This window comes from Drosophila tropicalis, unplaced genomic scaffold (genome assembly GCF_018151085.1).
Source record: "Drosophila tropicalis isolate 14030-0801.00 unplaced genomic scaffold, ASM1815108v1 contig_593, whole genome shotgun sequence".
Lineage (NCBI taxonomy): Eukaryota > Metazoa > Arthropoda > Insecta > Diptera > Drosophilidae > Drosophila > Drosophila tropicalis.
Window position 1 is genome coordinate 13,280,795 of NW_027173070.1, and position 21,141 is coordinate 13,301,935.

General features: G+C 35.5%; 3 protein-coding genes across 8 annotated transcripts; 2 read left to right on the top strand and 1 right to left on the bottom strand.

The window, feature by feature from the left end:
- The first annotated feature begins 55 nt into the window (after nt 1-55).
- On the top strand, nt 56-2,396 carry LOC137577401 (transcription factor grauzone). Its single transcript, XM_068290858.1, has 4 exons — nt 56-161; nt 242-1,574; nt 1,641-2,031; nt 2,098-2,396. The coding sequence occupies exons 1-4, from the start codon at nt 158-160 to the stop codon at nt 2,302-2,304; spliced, it is 1,935 nt and encodes a 644-aa protein (XP_068146959.1). The 5' UTR covers nt 56-157; the 3' UTR covers nt 2,305-2,396.
- Nucleotides 2,397-2,694: 298 nt separating this feature from the next.
- On the bottom strand, nt 2,695-15,948 carry Vha44 (V-type proton ATPase subunit Vha44). 5 transcript variants are annotated; one of them, XM_068290863.1, is made up of 9 exons: nt 15,781-15,941; nt 13,099-13,246; nt 12,887-13,040; nt 8,771-8,935; nt 4,857-5,043; nt 4,686-4,784; nt 4,366-4,621; nt 4,050-4,286; nt 2,695-3,981 (listed from the first exon to the last, which is right to left on the bottom strand). In XM_068290863.1, exons 2-9 carry the CDS (start codon nt 13,231-13,233, stop codon nt 3,883-3,885), a joined length of 1,332 nt encoding a protein of 443 aa, XP_068146964.1. In that variant the 5' UTR covers nt 13,234-13,246; nt 15,781-15,941; the 3' UTR covers nt 2,695-3,882. The 5 variants fall into 5 exon arrangements, with proteins under 5 accessions (XP_068146964.1, XP_068146963.1, XP_068146960.1 ...); XM_068290862.1 differs by lacking the exon at nt 8,771-8,935 and having other exon boundaries at nt 15,781-15,940; XM_068290860.1 differs by lacking the exons at nt 2,695-3,981; nt 4,050-4,286; nt 4,366-4,621; nt 4,686-4,784; nt 4,857-5,043 and adding exons at nt 5,461-6,070; nt 6,268-6,668; nt 7,846-8,701 and having other exon boundaries at nt 15,781-15,948.
- Nucleotides 15,949-16,052: 104 nt separating this feature from the next.
- On the top strand, nt 16,053-20,871 carry Hmgs (hydroxymethylglutaryl-CoA synthase). Of its 2 annotated transcripts, none has more exons than XM_068290864.1 (2): nt 16,053-16,210; nt 18,948-20,871. In XM_068290864.1, the coding sequence occupies exon 2, from the start codon at nt 18,964-18,966 to the stop codon at nt 20,362-20,364; it is 1,401 nt and encodes a 466-aa protein (XP_068146965.1). In that variant the 5' UTR covers nt 16,053-16,210; nt 18,948-18,963; the 3' UTR covers nt 20,365-20,871. The 2 variants fall into 2 exon arrangements, with proteins under 2 accessions (XP_068146965.1, XP_068146966.1); XM_068290865.1 differs by lacking the exon at nt 16,053-16,210 and adding an exon at nt 17,124-17,252.
- The last annotated feature ends 270 nt before the right edge of the window (nt 20,872-21,141 follow it).

Consider the following 21,141-nt stretch of genomic DNA (forward strand, 5'->3'; position numbering starts at 1 on the left):
TATCTGCAATAAATCAGTGTTGTGAAATTCAGCAAGTGTTGTAAAACGTCAGCAGCGTCAATCTGTCTGGCAGCGCTGTTGTTTTTTGTGTTCTCTTATTTTTTGCAGAAAAACCAACAACAACTTCTGAAGAAGAAGCAGCAGACTTGACTTCAAAATGGGTAAATTATAAACTAGCATCCTTTTCTTTATCCAATTATAAATAAAATAATATTAAACATTTTCCCTGCTACCTTCGCAGCTGCCGAGCTGACCACAAGCTGCTGCCTTCTCTGCTTGGATGACTTTTCGCCAGGAGCTGGAGGAGATTACATAGAAGTTCACTCGGCCCGAGGAACGCAACTGGAGGTGGCCAAAATAGTAGGCCAACATTTCCCCGTGGTGATACGGGAAAGAGATCGTATATGCGATCGTTGTTGGAAAACAGTCATCGAGTTCCACACGCTCCATGAGTTCGTCAGTGCGGCCCAGAATTCACTTGAGGAGACTAAGGTGTTGCCCATGGAGGATGATCCATTAACACAAAACGAAGTGAAGGCATCAAAAAAAGTAGAAGAGATTGTAAGCGTGGAACCAGAGGTGCCAACGGAGGCGGACAGAAATTTCTTTTATCCCGAAGTGAAGATTGAGGAGCACGAATTGGATCATTTGCCCAAAATAGAAATACTAGAAAACACAAGTGACAGACGCCTGAGGAAGCGAGTTAAAGCCGAGGGTAGCCAAGAGGATGGCTTAGAGGTGGATCCGGAACCAATTGCAACAGATGAACCTCCCAAAAAGCGCCGTGGAAGACCCCGTAAAGTCCCTGGAGCCACACCTACACCAGTGGAAAAGTCATTGGATTTAAAATCAGAGGAAAAACTTGATTTCAGTGCCGATGATGATGTTGGTCATATGGACGATGAAGATGATGATGATAACCTGCCAGATCCTGATTTCCTCAATGAGGACAGCATCGATTCGGATTCTAGCAATTCCCAATCAGATACAGACTCTGATTTCGAACTGAATGATGGTCAAGAAAAATTGGAATTTGCTGATATACCAAAACGAACTGTTCAACGTCCCAAGAAATATAAGAAACGCTCCAAGCCCGCGGAGCCAAAGGTTCGCATGTCCCGCGAACTTATCGAACAACGCAAGAAACAGCAAGAGGAATATGATGAGATTATAGCCAAGTTCTTTAACAAAGTGTTAGCCTGTTCGTTGTGTAATTTGTTGGTTCATAATTTCACGGAAATGCAGCGACATCATCGCCTCACCCATCAAGTGGATCCCGGCTATATGATGTGTTGTGGCCGTAAATTTACTCAGCGAAAAGTTTTGGCTGAACATGTCCAAGTTCATTGGAATCCGGAGCATTTCAAATGTCTAACCTGTTCGAAATCATTCCAAAACTCAAGACATTTGGAGTCACATCAGCAAGTGCATTTAGATCCTTCCATTAAGTTGACATTCACTTGTGATCTCTGTTCCAAGACTTTCCTAAGTAAAACGGCCATTGATTACCATAAGCTAAATAAACATGTACCCAAATCGGAGTTCAAATTCACCTGCACAGAGTGCAATAAAAAGTAAGGACATTAACAAATGGCGAAGAATATTTATAATGATATACAATTTATAATTGATTCTTTTAGATTTCTCACCGAGCGCAAACTTAAGAATCATATGAATTCCATACACGATCCAGAGAGTACCATTATCTGCGACAAATGTGGCAAACAGATGCGCACAAAAATCATACTGAAAAAGCATCAGGAGCTGATGCATTCGGATAAACCTCGACCCGAACCAGAGCTTAAGCAATGCCAAATATGCGGTGCTTGGCTCAAGGGTATGACAGGTCTGAAACAGCATATGAAGAGCATTCATGTGGAGAGTGCCGGGGAGCATCGTTGTCACATCTGCAGCAAAGTGTCGCCCAATGCGAGAGCATTACGTCGTCACATCTATCACAATCATGAGTGTGAAAGAAAATTCAAGTGTACCATGTGCGAAAAGGCATTCAAACGACCCCAAGAGCTGAGGGTAAGTTCAGAAAGATATTTCCTTACCAAACTGTATGTATCTTTATAAGTCACAATTTTTTTGCAGGAACATACCTCAACGCACACTGGCGAAGTATTGTATACCTGTCCCAATTGTCCAATGACATTCTTTTGCTCCGCCAACATGTATAAGCATCGTCAGCGTTTACATCGTGCCCAGTATGAGGCTGATAAGAGCCAGCCCAAACCTCCGAATATATTGAAAATATCACGTAATGCCTCTTCGCAAAGTAAGACCAAGCAAGAGATCTAACTGTAGAAAGAAGAAATAAGTTTAAATTACCATTAAACAAAATATATATTTAATAATAATAAATTTTTCAGTTAGGTGTACACATTTTAAAATGCGTGTTTTGTTATTTATAATTGTTTCGTCAGTATTTAAGGAAGAGCCTATTAAGACGTCTCTTGTTGTGAGTCATACATTTCTCGATCCTTGAAGTTGATAAAGTCAATTTGATTCAAAGTGTAGGAGAACCCAAGGATCGAATCCTCCCTAAGTAATTCTGTAATGCATCGAATTTCCAGTTTATTAAAGGTTTTTCGAATATTGTCCTTACCATGTTTTTGCCTTTTGAGGCTTTACAAAATATGTTGCCTACTTTTTGGAGGGTATTAAATGAATTGAGTACAAAAAACAATATTGGAATGTCTCTCTTTCTTTCTTTATATAATTATTTACAAGGATGGCTCTTAATTTGCACCTTATATAACGCACAAAATGACATTTACATAGTTGTTGTTCTTGTTGTACATAACATAATATTTTTATATAATATATATATATATATAGTAGATACTGTTTTTCTCTTCTTTTTTTTTGTTATCTGTTTTACATTTAGATTTTTAGCATTTAGTAGCAAAAAACATAACGAAATAACCATGAAAGTTTTAAATTACAAATTAATGATTTCTTTACTTTCAATATTTATTGTTCGTTTGTCCCTCTCTCCATCAAATTGCAGAGAAGAAAGGATTTAAAGTGGGATAGTTATGCTCGCATTTCGATAAACTCTGTGATATCTAGTCAACAATATTTCTTTTTTTTGTTTTCGTTTTATAAAATACAATACTATTTTTTGTTTTATATTAAATAAGTTTTCCTTTTCGTTTTTGCAAATAGTTGTTAGAAAGTTAGTTCAATTTGCGACAGACACCATCATATTGGGGTTTAGATTAGTCATAGGATATCAGAAAAGAATAAAAATTTAATGGAGGGCTGAAGTTGGGGGGAAGTGAGGTGTAACCACTAAACGAAGATAACTCAATTAGATTTAATGGTTTGATTTGTTTGTTTTTTATTGCTACCAAAAAAAAAACAATTAGAGACTTTTTTTTAGTGACAATGTGTAAATTTAGCTATTCATTCTATTTTGTTTTTCTTTTTTTTTTTAAGTGTATAAAGAACAGAGGACAAAAATAAAGAACTAAATTAAAAAAACATATGGAAATACTGAAGCAAAACAAAATCAACTAAAATGAAAAATATATATGACAAAAAATTGATTAACATGTAAAAAAGGGTATTTTAAATGTTTTGGAAACAGAATTCTTTACCGCTGCTTGCAACATAAATAACAACAATTAATTATAATAACAATGACTAAAATTATGTGTATTTTTTTTGTTTGTTTTGTTTTTTTTTTTTTGCGTGGCAAATTGATTGAATGTTGTTTAAGGAGGATTCCTATGAGCACTAAATAGTTTTGCATTTGAAAATTTTGGAGGCGGTATCGAAGTTTTTTTTTATTAATTTTTTTTGTTTGTGGCGTTTGTTTTTTCTCTTCCCTCTCTCTCTCTCTCTCGCTTTCTCTGTGCGTGTGTCAACACTTTACACCTTTGGCTGCTCAACCATTTCAATGTTGACCTTATAAAACACATAGGGGAAGTATTCAGATTGGCCAAAGCCCAAGCCGGGGATGTCCACATTCTAAAATAAATGACGAAATGTGGAATTGAAATGGGTTAAAAACATTTAAGGTGAATATGATAACTTACATCAGCACTGCTAACGTGTCCACCAGCGGCGGCACCATCCAAATGGCCATACAATTGATTAAGAACATCACGCAAACGCTTCACACTCTTCTTGTTGGGCTCAATTAGAATGGCCTGGAAATTGACTGGCAGACCGTATCTGAGTACCGATTCCACAAATACGCGCAAAGCCTTCACATGGATCAAGGCACAGAAGGCCTCACTGAAGTTTACCTTCAACCAACGGACCAGAGGTCCCTGTAAACATTTGAAAAAACGAAATCAGTTTAATCAATTATCAATAGATTTAAGTTGATTTTCTTTTATAAACACATACAAATTGCTTCTTCTTGTCTGTCATCAATTTGGTGATTTCGTTCTTGCCGGCGGCCAGCTCCTCCTCATTGTAGACAAAGTCACGTACAATGAATTTACGCTCACGGGCATGCAGTTTGAACTCCTCGGCCACTTTCTTGAACAGGGTCACATTGAAGAGACAATAGTCGGGATCCTCCTTGATCAATTGCGAGGAGCGTGGAACAATCATGTCAGTGATTTTCTCATAATTGGCCAACCAGTCATTGGCCATGGCTCTGTAAAGGTAAAGAGTAGTAGTTAATCAATGACTATTAATGAAACTTCTTATAGAACACTTACTTTGGCACAATCACCAGCAAAGTGGTCAAGTATTCCGAATCCAGAATGAAATGCTCTTTCTTAACCAAATCAGCCAAATTACGGGTTAGCAAGCTGCCACTGTAAATTCGAAAGAAATTCAAGAAATTAGTTCAAATTTTTCAGTTTAGTTTTATTTTGTATTAAACGTACGATTTCTTCTTCTCCAAGTTCTGCAAATTACCCTTCAAATTGTTATAAGCCTGCGATTTCGTTTTCAAATCACCATCAATTTGTCCAATTTGCTTCGAAATAATATCGGCTATATTGCGTAGGGATTGCTTGATGGGATATTTAGCCATATCCCATTGGAAACGTGTCAAATACTGGGGTAGGTTGGCTATATATATGGGTTAAAGACAATCTCATTAGTTTCAAGTTATTATTGAGGTATCAAAATCTTATAAAACTAGCAAAATTTAAATATTTATATATTCATATATATTTTTTTTTACCATATATTTATGGTAATTATAAATCTTCTAGAAATAAAAGAAAAGTTCAAAACATAAAATGAAGCTTAAAATTGTTATTATAAAATAAATAAGAAATAAATAATAAAAATTGTTGCTGGTTAAGATAAGTTAAACAATTACAAATAGACACACAACAGAGACACACACCCACACATACACACAGAGATATAGAAAAGCAGGCAAAAAGCTATAGTAAATCGGTTGCTACAGTCTTTTTTGTTTTTGTTTTTGTTAGCTGGAATAAAAAGCAATTTTTAAATACCTTTTTGCTTTGTTTATTATTAAGTTAATTAAGGTGTTAGGCATTTTTGGTGAGTTAAGTAAATTGAAAAACAAAACAGGCAAATCAATAAAATTGTTTGGCAAATATTATACACAATTATAACAATATTTTTTTTTTTTTTTTTTTTTGCATTTTTTTATCGGCAAAACACGGCTGGCAAGAGAAGAGAAATATTGAGATATTGAGAGAGAGATCAAGATGGTGGTGATTTCTTTGTTGGATGTGGTGGATCAGCTCTAAAAACAATTAACTTTATATGAGCGTACACTGAAAACAAAACATAAGAAAAAAAAAAACGCTTTTACACTGTTACAAAGTCTAGAGATTTAAAGGTAAATAGAGAGAAAGTAACAGACTTTTCCTTGACGACGAGAAAACTTGATAATAAATTTACAGTTTTTTTTTTGTTTGTTTTTGCAAAATAATAAAATAAACAACATTTGGCACTTGATTTGTTTTATCCATACATATATGTATATAGTATAATAGATAAATTCACGTGATTAAAGGTGTTTTTATTTTGGCGGTGAAGGATATACATCAAAAGTTGTTTTTGGAAAGTTACGAAACGCAAAAGAAAAAAAGAGAAAAACTATACAAAAAGATAACTGAAAAAAAAGAATAAAACATAGAAATATATTAAGTAGAAGAAGAGCCATAAAGTTTTTGCGAAGGGCCGTAGGAATCACAATAATAATAAATCAAAATATTTTTATGTATATTTTATCCAAGGCCATGCTGGATGGACAACGACTCTTGTGACTCTTTTTTTTTTTTGTTTTTGGTTTTTTGTTGATGTGCTAACCTGGACTGAGTGGAAATTCTGGCGGTTCAAGATTATCCGTGTCTGGACTGGAACGACCCTGGCTACTACTGCCACAACAACTACTCACTGGCGACGATCTATGATGAGTTGGTGTTAAATTAAATCCATTGTTTATATTGTTTAATTGACTCGTTGTAGTAGTGGAAGTAGAAGAACGTTTGCTATAAATTTGATCGGCAAGAGAATTGAAGAAAGAGCGATAACTAGAGCGCGGTGGCGGTGGTGTTGATGGTTGTGACAGTGATTTCAGTGGTTGTAATAATGGTGGTGTCAGTGGTGCGAAATATGGTGGTGGTGTTGTGGAAGACGGTGGCAAATTAATTGGTGTGAATGTTGATGCAAATTGATGCCAAAATGTCATTGTGGCGGTGGGTGGTGCACTGTGTAAAGGGGTATGTGTGGATAGATGTGGGTGGGAGGGTGGTGGTTGGTAAGGCAGGGATTTGTTTTGGTGAAGAATGAGGAATGATTTAAAAAAGAAATACATTATTATTGCAATTTCGTTGTTCATTGTTCTTCACATTTAAATTAGAAATTAAACATTTATGGACGGCTTTGTTTGTTTTTGTTTAGGTTTTGGTTTCTTTTTTACGTTCAAATGAGGTCAGGCAAAGCGTTTGATGTGCATTTGTGTGTGAATATGTATGGAGATTGGTGTGTGTGGTGTATACAAATGAAAAACCGCCGTTTTTGTTTTTAAATTGTTTCTTTTAAAGAATCCTTTAAGTTTTTCGACGACCAATTTTGGATATTTTTGTTTTAAAGGGATTTTTAAAATTTTTTGACGATGAATTTCAAACTTTCTTCCAAGATAAAGTTAAAACAATAATATTCTAATTTAAAAAATTTTCTTTCAAAATTTTCGACGAAGAATTTTGTTTTTGTTTTTTTCTTTTTAAACACTTGGATAAGAATATTTCTTGAAAAGATTCCTTTCCAAAAAAGTTCTTTGACGATGAATTCAGATGTTTTCTTTTTAAAACACTTAGACAAGAATATTTCTTTCCTTTCCTAAAAAGTTCCTTCAAGTTTTTTGACGATGAATTTAGTTTTTTTCGTTTTTAAACGTTTTTAAAAAGTTCTATTAAGTTTTTCGACGATGAATTTTAACTTTTCTTTCAAAGGATCTTTCAAATTTTTCGATGATGAATTTTTGATTCTAAAACATTTAAATAATCTATATTTTTTAAAAAAGATTATTGTCTTAAATGAATTTTAAAACATTTTGACGATGGATTTTCTTCTTGGATAAAGTTAAAACCCTTGGAAGTACAAGGTTTTCATCTATGAATTTTAGAACTCTCAAATAGAAATAATTGAGGCCCTTCACGACGGTTTTTCAATTTGTATTGCTATTTTTGTAAGATTCTTTACAGTGTTTTTTTACGTTCATTGATTTTGTTTTGGTGAGATGACTGCGGGTGACTGGCTTTAATTTTTGATTTATGTAGTTTATTTAACTTTTTATCTTTTTTGGTTGGGTGCTTAAACTTTTTTGGGCAACGTTTCTACATTTAAATAATTGTTTTCAATCTCGAAAGACGCTGAACAAGATACCTGCTCTTCTTAGAACTACGTTTGGGCTTATTGAACCACCAGTCAAATGTTTCAGAGAGTTCCGATTGTGGACTTTGAGGACTTGATTTTGAATCACCACCATCATCGATCGAGGAACTGCATGATTTTTGTGTAGGCGATTGCAATGGAGGCGGAGGCGATGCCGGTTGCTTGTGTTCCTGTCTGTTTCTATTTGTGCTGTTGTTATTATTGATGCTGCAAGTATTATTGTTCAGCTTCTTGCTGTTAGAGCGCGACATGCTGCTATGAACTGAGCTGCTTGTTGTTGGCGCCGATGTGGAGAAATAAGCCGATGATGAGCAGAGAGTCGAGGCAGAGTTATGCTTAGCAGATGATGGAGCAGTTACAGCAGAGGCGGCGGCGGCGACGTTGGCTTCATTAGTATTAGACGAATCAAGTGCTGTTGCTGCTGCTGATGCTACTGCCGATGATGATGATGATGCTGCTTGGGCACTTGTGGTTGCCATACTGCTGCCGGTGGCAATGGTCGCTACCGTTGAGATGGCACAACGTGTGGCATTTAGCATTGATGATGTTGTCTGTGAATGAAAATATTCATCGGCCATCAATGTGCTGGCCGTTGCACTTGTGCTTGGGGGGGCAAATACAGCGCTGCCGGCATAACAATCATCGCATATACAACCGGGCGGCGGTATAACAAAATCATAGTCATCCGTCATGGTAGACGAGAGATTATTCAAACTGCCGCCAGTCCAGCTCTTGGCAGCAGCAGAGCCAGAGCCGACGGGGCCAACAGCAGACGCAACAGCAGCAGCAGAAGCAGAAACATCAATAGTATTAGTAGTGTGTGCTCCATCTCCTCCTCCTGATACTCCTAGGGCGGATTGGAGTCCAGATGTTGTTGTTGTTTCACGACTAATTGAAAGATTTGTTGTGGATTTACCCTTTATATCCGCAGGCAGCTGACGGTGTATATGATGTTGTGATGGATAGTGTATAGGATTGTTTTGGTGGTGCGTGTGCTGGTGTTTACGCTGGTGTCGCAGGCTTAGATGCTTCAGGCGTTGATGGTGTCGACACGGCATGCTGTCGTCGGGTGGACCAGGACCTTTTTGGTTCAAATCATTTCGTTTTGGTTGGTCAGTTGGTTGATTGGTTGGTTGTGGTTTTGGTGGTTTAGATACCCGATGATTTTGGTGTTTAAGGTTTAACCGATTCAATGTTTGTCCATTCAGATTTCAGGCGGGTGGAGGTGGGGTTTTGATTTTTTGGGTTGGAAATTAATGTTTTTTTTTTTTATATATAAATATATATAACATAAAAACTATATAGCATACGTTTTGTTTTTGTTTGTTAACTATTCTTATGCTCGTATGACACTAAGAATTTTCTAAAAAAAAATCAATTAAATACTTAAATGAGCGGAATAAACTCTCAATTGTTAGTGTCATACTGGCATTATGGGAATCAAAGAACCTAATTTAATCCATTTTTGGATACATTTCCATAAACTCAAAGCCAAAAGAGAGTTTAACCAAAAGGTATAAATAAAAAAAAAAAAAGTATAACAAAAACATAAACTAAAAACCAAAATTATGAAATATTAATTGAAAATGAAAATGATATCAGGCACTAAAATGTAAAAAAAAAAAAAACAAAAACCAAACTCATGTGGTTCAGTGGCGAAAGGCTTTTGAGAATGAGTATAACAACAGTGGAAAGCGAAAAAAACAAAAAAAAAAAACAAAAATGATTTTGATAATATGTCATTTCGATACAGAGACTATATGTAGTATATATATATATATATAGGGGAGATCCTTCGACTTGGGTGGTTATATACAATTTTCACTAAGACAGTGTAAAAGCGTTTCGTTTGTTTTCATATACAGATATTTTTGTTTTTGGGATTCCCCTAGCCGATTTTGCCTCTACAAAAAGTTGATTATAAAAAGCATTTAACATGGTGATAGGGGAGGGGTGGAGTTGTTGGGGTCTGGCGGGGGTTTTAGTAAGGAAGGGAGATATGATATATTGAAGTGTTAGCTAAATGCAAAACAGTAGAGACAGAGAGTTAGATAGAGAGAAAGGGAGACAGATAGAGAGAGAAAGAGAAAGTGGTGGGGGTGCAGTTAATGGAAAATTAGCAGCAGATTCAATTTCGCACACACACACACACATAATACACAAAAACACACACACACACAGACATAGACACATTGAGTTAACAAACTTTACATATTTTATATTTTATATAAAAAGAAAAAATAACAAAAAAAAAAAAAGAAAAACTCAAAATCGAAACACACCGCACTTAAATTATCTGGAAAAACTATAAAAACAAAAAAAAAAAAAAAAACGAATAAACGAAAAACCAAAAATTAAACAATACAAAAATAAAAATAAAACTAATAATTTATTTTTTTATATATATATAAAGAGAGAGAGATAGAGAGAACGACACACGCTTTATATTATTTTAATGAGATTTCTTTTTATAGTTATATATTCATCATTTATATTGTTTAAATATTTTTTTTTATTTATCGAAGGGTGAATGATTTAAAAACTAATGGGCTTTCAAACAAAATAGTTTTTCTTTAACCACATAGAGAAAAAGGCCAAAAAAAGAGAAGGTATTTTCAAAACAAAAATCAAAAAATTAAAACAATTTTTTTTTTTTTTTTAATTTTGCACAACAATATTCAAGTTTTGTGTAAAAATATACAAGTTTTTGTTTTCTTTTTTAGGTGGAAGTAGAAGGAGGTACATATGTGTGTGTGTGTGTGCGTATGTGTGCAAGGATATTGGTAGGACACATACAGTGGGTGTGCCTTGAAAGAAGAGGAAGAGTTCGGTTGTTGTAGTTAGTGACCTTAGAATTAGAATTGAAGTGACGTTAAACGCCTTGTATTGAGGGGGAGGAGCCGGAACCTGGCCAGTTCAGAGGTCAGGTCAATTGCGTGTATGTGTGTGTTTGGTTTTGTATGTATGTGCGTGTCTGTTTGTTAATATATAATATATATACGGAGCTTATACATTTGAGAGATAGAACGATAAGGATCAAGAGAGAGAGATAGACAGAGAGAGAGTGTGTGGGGGCAGAGGAGGTATAAGTGAGTATGTGAATGTATGGTGGATCTCTGTTTGTGTGTGTGTGTGTTTTGTTGGCGTGTATAGAAATTTACAACAAACGCAACACAAAAAATAAACAACGCAAATTTTCGCTTCGCTTTAATTAAGTTTTCCCTTTCCTCAGTTTTTTTTTTTTTTATATATATAATATAGGTAGGGAGATGTATAATAAACAGATATACCCTTGCAGAGATAACTTTTTATAGATTTAAATCATATACATATGTACATACATAGTAGCGTAGTCCTATACACTAATTCTATTTGAGCCTAAGGGTATGCACATAAAAGATAGTGGAATCTGCACTTGCAAGCTTTGCCGTTGGAATTCCCAACTACTTTTAGCGTTGAAGATATGGCATGGCCATTGCAATTCTGGAGTCTTCAGAGAATCCTGCTAATGACACAACTTGTTGGTTCTTGAAATAGCTATACAGACCTTTTGTGCTGTCTACGATTAAAAATCTTATAAATTAATAAGATTTATTGACGTGAAGCCGGCTAAAACCCAGTTTTGATTATATAAACATACAATTTTTTTAATTAATAATATTCTTTAAACAAGCAGTAATTTTTGGCACATTTTGTATTTTTAAAGACTAAATTGTTCAAAATAATGTTTCTTATTAAAAAAATTTCAAAATTTTTAACATTTCTAAGCTATAGGAAGTTGGAATGTTCCGAAATAGAATCCAAATACTTTATAAACCTTTATAAATTAGAAGGTTCAGATTTTACTAGATTTTGGATGACAAAAAATTGCAATCCTTTTCCCGACGATATACTTTTATGTCTTCTCTGAGTCGTAGCGTTCAGATTTTTGTAGACAGAACAACAACTTGAAACCTATTCGAAATTCAGAATAAATCTCTGATTAATAAGTTTCCCTAGAAAAAATGAAAACTAAAATATGTACATATGTACATATATGCCTAATTTTTTATCATTTCGCCTGAAGAAAAGGTTTCAACTATAATATTCCAACTATTTACATATAAATAATAGAAATCCTTGTTAGGAAAATCTTATTTAGGATAGAATTTCAACTGCAAGGGTATTCATTATCTACGGTAAGCCGTAGTCGCATAATTTTTATAATTTTCATTTCTAACTTTATATTCTTTTCCATTGTTGTTAAAAAAAAAACCCAAAATACAATAACATTTATATTTTTCATTTTTTTTCTTTGTATTTCTTTCGTTCCTCATAAAATTTTGAATTTTATAGTAGTGATGATTTGTGCGCATGAGTTTAAAAAAAAAAATAATAAAAAAAAAAACGAAAAAATTAAATTAAAACAAAATAAAATGAAACAAAAAGAACAAGAACCAAAACCAAATAAACATAAAATGAATAAAATAAGTAAGGAAACAAAATTGGAAAATCAAAATCGTATATAGATAACCTCAAAAATGTTTTCATCTGAAAATCGATTAGTTTTTAAATCTCAGTTTTGTTTTTGTCTCTTTCTTTATACTCAATTGTTAATCAATATATATATATAGAGAGACAGAGAAAGGATCAGTGTAAGGAGTTAAAAGGTAGAATATTTTAAATTGAATTATATAATTTAATGTTAGTCAAAATTTGAAAATTAAATACATTCTATTTGTTTTTCTTTTAAAAATTTAATCTTAAATTTTTTTTCTCAAGGGCGTAAAGTGGACTGATTTTGTTAGTTAATAGAGAGAGAGAGACAGAGTGAGAGAGTATATAGTTTTAAGAAAAACAATGTATATATATATATTCAGAGAGCATTCCAGATTTCAACTACTGCTTAGAAAATAATTAAAGACTAAACGAAAAATAAAGTCTTTTAATATATGATAGATATATATTTATCAATCTAAAACTAAGCTAAGTTAATAATGCAAACAAGTCTGTGAATCCAAAGATAATGGTAAATGGTAAATTCTCAACTCACTGTTATTGGCTTGCAAATTCTCATGAAGCTTATCCCTCTGATCCTCAAGGACTTCATTCAAGTAGTTGGCCACTTTGCGAGTTATTTGCTCCACATAAGTATCCAATTTTCCCAGATCATCGGAAAGGCCAACCAATTGATCGAGAGTGCCCACCTAAACGGTATAGAAATTAGTTTAAAAACTTATGTTATGATTGGTTTAGATGACTTACCTTCAGATCGGGTATATGGAATTTATAGTTATTGCACAAGTTATGTTGCTTGCTGGTTAAATTATTCATCGTATCAAAAGTTTGTTGGCACGTCTTGTCGCCAGGGGCCGAGATAATCCAATATTCGGACAACATTTTGCTATTTTGTCTATATAAGAGAGAGAAAAGGAGAAAAAAGTATACTCAATCAATAACGTTTAAAATTTAATTAATTATTCTGTTGGCCTTCGAAAGGAAAACGTGACGATGTCGACGCCAATGTTTTTCCTTTTTTAGCCAGACAAAAGGACGACAACATTTCCGCCTCCTTTCCATTTCTTCTCCTCCTACTGTTTTTCTTTTACGTCTTATTGACATTTTTAGTTTACATACTTTCTTGGTTGTTTATTATTTAGATAATTTAGCACTCTTTGCGTTTTAATAATATACTTAAAAGTTTTTCCACTTGGTTGACTTGCACTTTTTTGGGCATTTTCCTTTGTCTTTTAATAACAAACAAAATAAATAAGAAATTTTTCCTTTCGTTTTACGAGTTGAAATTCTCTTTATGTTGCGTGTTTACACTCGAAAGGCTGACAGCGAAATGAGAGCTGGTTACCATGTTTTGGTATGGAATAGCTTGACATGGCTTGGCGTGGCTTGGCATTGCCCTGTTCCTCTATCCTTGGCTGGCATATGGCCAAATCGATGATGATGACAAAGCCAACGTCACGCAACGGCAACGGCAGCCGCAGCAAGCCAATGTTCAATTTTGGTAAGTGTCGCCGCCTTTTGCCTCTCTCTAACTCTCTTTCTATCTCTTTTGTCCTATCTTTGCTGTGCTCTGTGACTCCTGCTTCTAATATACAGGGCCACCACACACAGTGCGTATGAGTAATCATGAGATAGAAATCTAACTTTACTCAACATTTCAAGTTCCTTACCCAAAAAACCAAAAAATTGGGTATATGCGACTTTGGAAGAAAGTTTTATAGTTACATAATGTGAATTTGATGTATTCAAACAAGGAATCATATACAAAAGGGAAATTTTTAAAAATTATAAAGTTTTTAATGAAATGTTTTAAAAATAAAAGAATGCTAAGCGGTGGTTTTCTTATAAGCACTTAGTCTTAGTTCTTCCAGGATAACTAACGAATGAAGAAAGGACTTTTCAGCCTTTTGATGACGATGAACAAATTTTCGAGTATGCTTGACTTTTGGTTATTACATTTTTCTTTGTTTTTTTTTTTTTTTTGGGCATACTCTATCATGATTACATAACTCCATGGTAGTTGGCCTTCATGGCTAACTCGCGGATGACAACATTACCATCAACATCAACATCAACATTCAAGGCAGTGCATTGTCCTCATCAGGCCATGTTTGGCAGTTTGGGGTAAGGTGTCTATTTTTAGATCAACAATAATTGCCTTCAATATGTATGTATGGGATATATGGATGTTGGAGGGAGAATGAGTTATGCTAGGGACTTGATGGCTGCTGATGACGTAGACTCCACCAATTCTACGATTCTCACTACTCGCTGCCCAGATAACAACAGACATAAATGATGTTGACATGGGGAGAGACAGAGAACATGAGGTGGCTAAAAGTCAGGCGCCAGCCAGACTGGCTAACGGCTGGCCTTAATGTTAGGTCTGGGTTTGGTTTGGGGGTAGAGTATGTATACAGGAAATTGGCTTGCAATGATGACGACAAATAAAGTATAAAATTGTCTTTCGTCTAACTTTGATGATGATCTGCTCTATGAACCTCGCCTAGCTCCTGCTCCTGCTGCCCTTTGCCCATTGTCCTTACTTCTGAGGCAAAATTAATTAATAATAATGTGTGGCCTGCCTGTATGTGTGAGTATGTGTGTGTGGCGGAGGAAGGGGAGACACGCGCTGGAACCCCAAGCAGCTGTTTAGTAAAACAAAGCAAATATATGTAACTATGTTAATACATATGTATGTATATCTTTTTGTGTGAATATTATTCGACTTTGTGTTTCAAGTTTATATCTGGTCAAAGCAGTCAAGGTCGCTTCAAATGTGCGGCACGCAATCCAACTATTTGTATGGAGAGTAGTCCTTGTATTTAGTAGATTTTCACTATAACATCAACGAAATTTCGTTTCGTTTATTACGTATTTCCCCAATTAGAATTTCAAAATTTTAACGGCCGGACCCCACACAATTTGTTTACCCAGAGCAGCAACACGGCTCTCACGCTCTCGCGCTCTCTCTCTCTCACTATATCACCACACTACTCTGCCTCTCTCTCTCGCTGTGGCGTGGTGAACTCTCCCAGACAAGTCAGCTGTTTTGTTGGCTTGTCACATGACAGTAAAATTCGATCAATAATTTCTCATTCTCACGAGTTTTTTTTTCCATTTTCATTTTAGCCTAGAAAATTTGCAGTTTTTCACACATATTTTTCATTATTACAACAAGTTGAAACATTTCATTTTGATTTATGGATATTTGAATTGTCCCCGCTGACGTTGCTAAGGCTAAAATTGAACAATTTCAGGGTCATTTCCATATTTTTTTTATTTTTGCACGCGCACACACATACAAACTCAAAGTTTTGAGTTCATTTTTTTCCCTTGCTTTTGAAGTACATAGTTACAAATGTGATTTGTAGTTTTAATTTTATGGTTTCTTTTGAGCCGCATTTTTTCTTGATGTTCTTCACTTACTTTTTTGTAACGGCTTGCTTAACACTTGCAAGTTTGAAGATGGAAAGACACTATTTGGTGTTTTTTTTTCGAACTTTTTGAGGAGCTGCTGCAAAGCTGACCGCCGCCACCCACAAAAAAAAAAACTCAGAGTGCCCGTGTGTGATTGTTGTGGTGGGAATGAATGAATATGGGAGAAATTCAACTCGCTAATCTGACAAACAATTCACGTGATAAATGTTGCAGTGTTGCAAAACATGCAAATGAACAGCTGACTGTCGTCGATTAGCAAACACTGCCAGTACGGGGGCATGGAAGAAATAAGAGTGCGCGCCCCCCTCCCTCAGTTGCTTAATTTATTAACAAAATTTTTTAGAAGAAACATTTTGTTTTAGTTTAATTGTATTATTTGGCACGAATTGATTGAATTTCGGAGAATCAGAAATTTTTGGTGAGTGCTTAGAGGCAAGTGATTGTTAATTTATATGATGTAATGTGAAGAGTGGTCGTGGTGGCGGGTCGGGAAGAGGCGTGTGGTGTGCCGGCAGACAATTAATAAGTATAGAAATTTAATTGCACAATTACAAATTTATGTGTCTTGGCATATGGTGAGATGATTTAAACAATAAATTTCATAACTAATCACCAAACTTACTCACACGCAGACACACACACACACACACGTGTCTGAGACACGTCTCCCATGCCCTTTACCAAATTATTTCCATAATGGGTGGCCTGATTTGTTGCATATAGAAGAAGAAGAAGACGGGTAGGACGTTGGAGGGGCATATAGACCTTTGCGCTGTTTCGTTTTTAATTTGCAATTTTCTTCGGAAATGACTCAAGTGCTTTGCGCTTTAAATTTCTTTTGTTTACTTTTGGTATCCATTCATCTAGCCCCCTCTAGAAAAACAAATGAGAAATAGGCTGCTAAAAATAGTTTAACTCATTGCATAAACAATTATTCCTTTTAACGAACCTTAACCCTTAGGCAACAATTAAATGAATACTCAAAAAGGCGGAAACTCTTTGCCCCCACACTTTTTTTCTTTTTCTTTTTATCAGTCACAGAGTCGTCGCAGACTAATTGAACCCAATCACCTAAGAGACCCCTAGAAAAAACCGCTTTCATCTTATCTAACAATAGCGTTGGAAACGCATGCGAATACTTTTGTACGTGCGCCAAAACGATAACTAAATACAATAGCCACAATAATAAAACAAAAAAACACAACGTAAACTTCTCTTCTTAATTTGCTTAAATACAAAACAAAATCAAAAAAAAAAAAAAAAAACGTCTTAACAACAAATTCTATTTACTTGGCATTGACTTACTAAAGGCACTGCAATGCGGCCTGAGCTGTTCAGTTCCAAAAGAGATTCGCTCGAGTGAGCTACGCGCGCGCATAGAGACCCAACCAAAAGTAAAACCAAAAACCAAAAGAGTCCAAAAAGTGAAAACCATTCCGTGTCAGGTGTTAAGTTTAACGGTAAACATGAGGCTCGGTTGCTACTGGGTCCCCATAAGTCTTATCAGTTATACAATATGCATAACCTATACACATCCACACATATATACGACATATGCAGACAGTGACGAGTCACCGTTAGGCGAGATAGATAGATAGATAGATACCCGAGACCCATTGGATTGACCTAAATACATAGGCACACACAGCCACACACACACAGAGGCTGTTTTTTAGGCGTTTTCATTGCTCTTAACCTGTCTCAAAAGACAACAAACAGCTTACCAAATTCCTAATCATCTTCAAGTGACAATAATCAATATATTTTGCTGTACGAAGTCGGTAATACCCTTTAAAAATATGCTATCAAAAGGCAAAGTTTCTTTAGTAGAGTTCTAAGCAATTCGAATTTAATTGGAACCCAAATTGAATAATTTTCTATCCAAAGAATTCGAAATATTTAACTTAAAAAAAGTTTTTCCTAATTGTTTTGGATTGTTTGGATTGTATCCTTATAAGTTGCTTGTTTTTTCGTGACCTCTTTGATCAATATTCATTCTGACAATCTATAATTTATAGTAGAATTCCAATTCAAAGAATCTTTTATATTGTTCCGAAAATGAATATGAATATATATTTTGAACTTTTAGATCAATTAAACGTACTTCATCAAATAAATTGTTCCTTATCTTCAAGTGTTCTAAAGAAACTTGGTTTAAATACCAGGAAAATTATTATGTTAAATGGTAATCACATTGTGACACTTGAGGAAAAGAATGTCTTGTGGCCTTTTATCTTTTGGCCATTTCTTGCATGAACTAGTGAACTGATTTTTAAAGGGTACTACTTGCTTGGTATTGGGCTAGTCGGTCGACTTAACTTTATATTGCGTGTGTAGTGCGTGCCGCTTCTTTTGTGTGTTCTCTTTTATTTCTGTGTTAAACTTTCTCCAACTGATTGGCTGGCCCGCTGTTTTGTTGGCCATGGCCACAACTTTGACTCTCCCTCGCTCTCTGTCTCTCTGTCTGTCTGTCTGTCTACGCTTATTCGCATTCGTTGTATGCAGGGAAATCTGAATGGGCCAAAAGCTTGGCTCGTCTTTGGCTTTGGGTCTTCTTCGGAGTCGTCTGCAATCGCTCGAGCGTGCAACAAGTTGTAGTTAGCTGTAGCTGTAGTAGGTAGCTTTGGCCTCGTTGTTGGGGAATTCGTTTAAAACCAATTTGTACGTTGAAAACATAAAACGTTTTTTTTTTTTTCTGATTGCGCCGAATTTTGTACAAGAAAACCAAAATACTCAAACCCCAGAGGTGAAAGTTTTACCTTACAGATCTAAAGGGAGTGCTGAAATATCTCAAAAGTGTTGTGAAATTTGTTTTCAAGTACATTATAAGAAATGTAATCAAAGGACATGTGGCAAGGATTTTGAGACACTGATTTGTGAAGAAAAAAAACTCCAATGCTTCTTCAAAAAAGATCGACAAGTGAAATGGAACTCTAATCTTAACAGAATTAAGGGTCGAGTTACAAAATACAGAGGTCGCTCTTTTAAAATCTGTTCTTTAGGAGAAAACTTCGTAGAAAAGCTGCTGATGCTTTCCTTTTTAAGTTTCTAAGGCTTATTTAGATCTCTTTTATTACTGAACAAATTTAGGGGATCTCCGTACTTGTTAATCTTGACTATTAGTAACCTTTATCATTTTTGATCAATAATTGCAGAATCAAAACAAGGATTATGGCATCAACTACAAATTGGCCCGAAAACGTTGGCATTTTAGCCATTGAAGTGCTCTTCCCCTCACAATATGTGGACCAAACGGAATTGGAACAATTTGATGGTGCCTCCGCGGGAAAATATACAATTGGCTTGGGTCAAGCAAAAATGGGTTTCTGTTCGGATCGCGAAGATGTCAATTCATTGTGCCTAACGGTTGTGAGTCGTCTCCTGGAGCGTCATCATATCAAACATGCGGACATCGGACGTTTAGAAGTAGGCACCGAAACGATAGTGGATAAATCAAAATCGGTTAAATCGGTGCTAATGCAACTATTCGTGGATAGTGGTAATACCGATATTGAGGGTATTGACACAACAAATGCCTGTTATGGTGGAACTGCTGCCCTCTTCAATGCCGTCAATTGGGTGGAATCCTCCAGTTGGGATGGGCGCTATGCATTGGCTGTATGTGCGGATATTGCCGTGTATGCCAAGGGTGCAGCGCGTCCCACGGGTGGAGCGGGAGCGATTGCCATGTTGGTGGGACCAAATGCTCCATTGGTATTGGAACGTGGCCTGAGAGCCACACACATGGAGCATGCCTATGACTTTTATAAGCCTGACTTAAGCTCCGAATACCCCACTGTGGATGGCAAATTGTCCATACAGTGCTACCTCTCAGCATTGGATACATGCTATAGACTATATCGAAAGAAATTTGAAAAACTGCAGCCAAAAGAATCAAATGCCGTCAGTCTGGATAAATTTGATGCCATTATCTTTCACACGCCCTTCTGCAAGTTGGTCCAAAAGTCTGTGGGTCGCCTGAGTTTCAATGATTTTCTGTTGACCAGCGAAGATAAGCGAGCGGAAAAGTATCCCGATCTGGAGCGCTTCAATAACTCAACTCTAGAGGGAACCTATTTCGATCGTGATTTGGAAAAGGCTTTTCTAACTCAATCCGCTGAGATTTTCGCAAGCAAAACGAAGAAATCTTTGCTCCTAGCTAATCAGGTCGGTAATATGTATACACCTTCGGTCTATTCGGGTCTCGTCTCACTGTTGATCAGTGAACCGTCGGAATCATTGGTGGACAAACGTATTGCTGTCTTCTCCTATGGCTCGGGGCTGGCTGCATCAATGTATTCAATACGTGTGACATCGGATGTGGAGAAATTCAAGAAATTTGCCAGCAAATTGGATTATGTTTTGCCCCTACTCAGTTCCCGAGAGAAAGTCTCACCCGAACAGTTCTCACAGCTGATGGAAGTGCGTGAGAAAAATAATCATGCGGCACCATATACGCCTACAGGCAAAGTGGGTATCCTGTTCCCGGGCACCTACTATCTCAAGGATGTAGATTCTCTGCATAGACGTACGTACGAGAGAACGCCAACTATCACAAATGGTGTACACTAACACGCCCTGTTCCCCGCCCCCTCGAAACATGGATTCTATCTCTATTTTAAAAACTTGACAATAATATATAAAGTGGCATCTGCATCTGATGGGATGATGCGACAACAACTCTTCTTATGGGGTATTTTAAAAAAAAAAAAGGGAATTTCATATTTCTACATCTATTTTTATTTGCAATTATCATTTCATTAGGTCAGTCATAAATTTTATTATTTATATACATATATATCTACTCTAAACATGCCAGCGGATAAACAAAAATCAATAATTGTGAAACTCTCTTCAACTTTTCCTTCTTCTCTATGCCTATAAATGTACAATTTATACCTGTGTATATATACATACATATGTATGCTGCTATATATACTTATATACATATGTATGTATATATAAAGTTGATGCTGCAGATACATGTATGTATGTATGCCATTTACATAAAATGGCTATGTAAATGAGAAAAATAAACAAATAAAACAACAACAACAATAAAAACACCAAATCAAACAATTTGATCTAACAAGTTTGAAATTATTTCAAGATGAGACTCGACTATGATGATGTGATTGAAAATGTTGAATGTAAATCTTAGGTTTCTCTGCAATAATATTAGGTTTTTAGAAGTCTTAAGAGGTAATGACTACTCTGGATTTGCATATACAGACGTATAGCTTGTCCAGTGGCGGATCGTAGCAATCAAGGTTAAGGGGCTTGAATTCAGATAAGAAGATCATGATCAGATGAAAGTTTAAATATGAATTGAAATCGGTCAAAACGCTT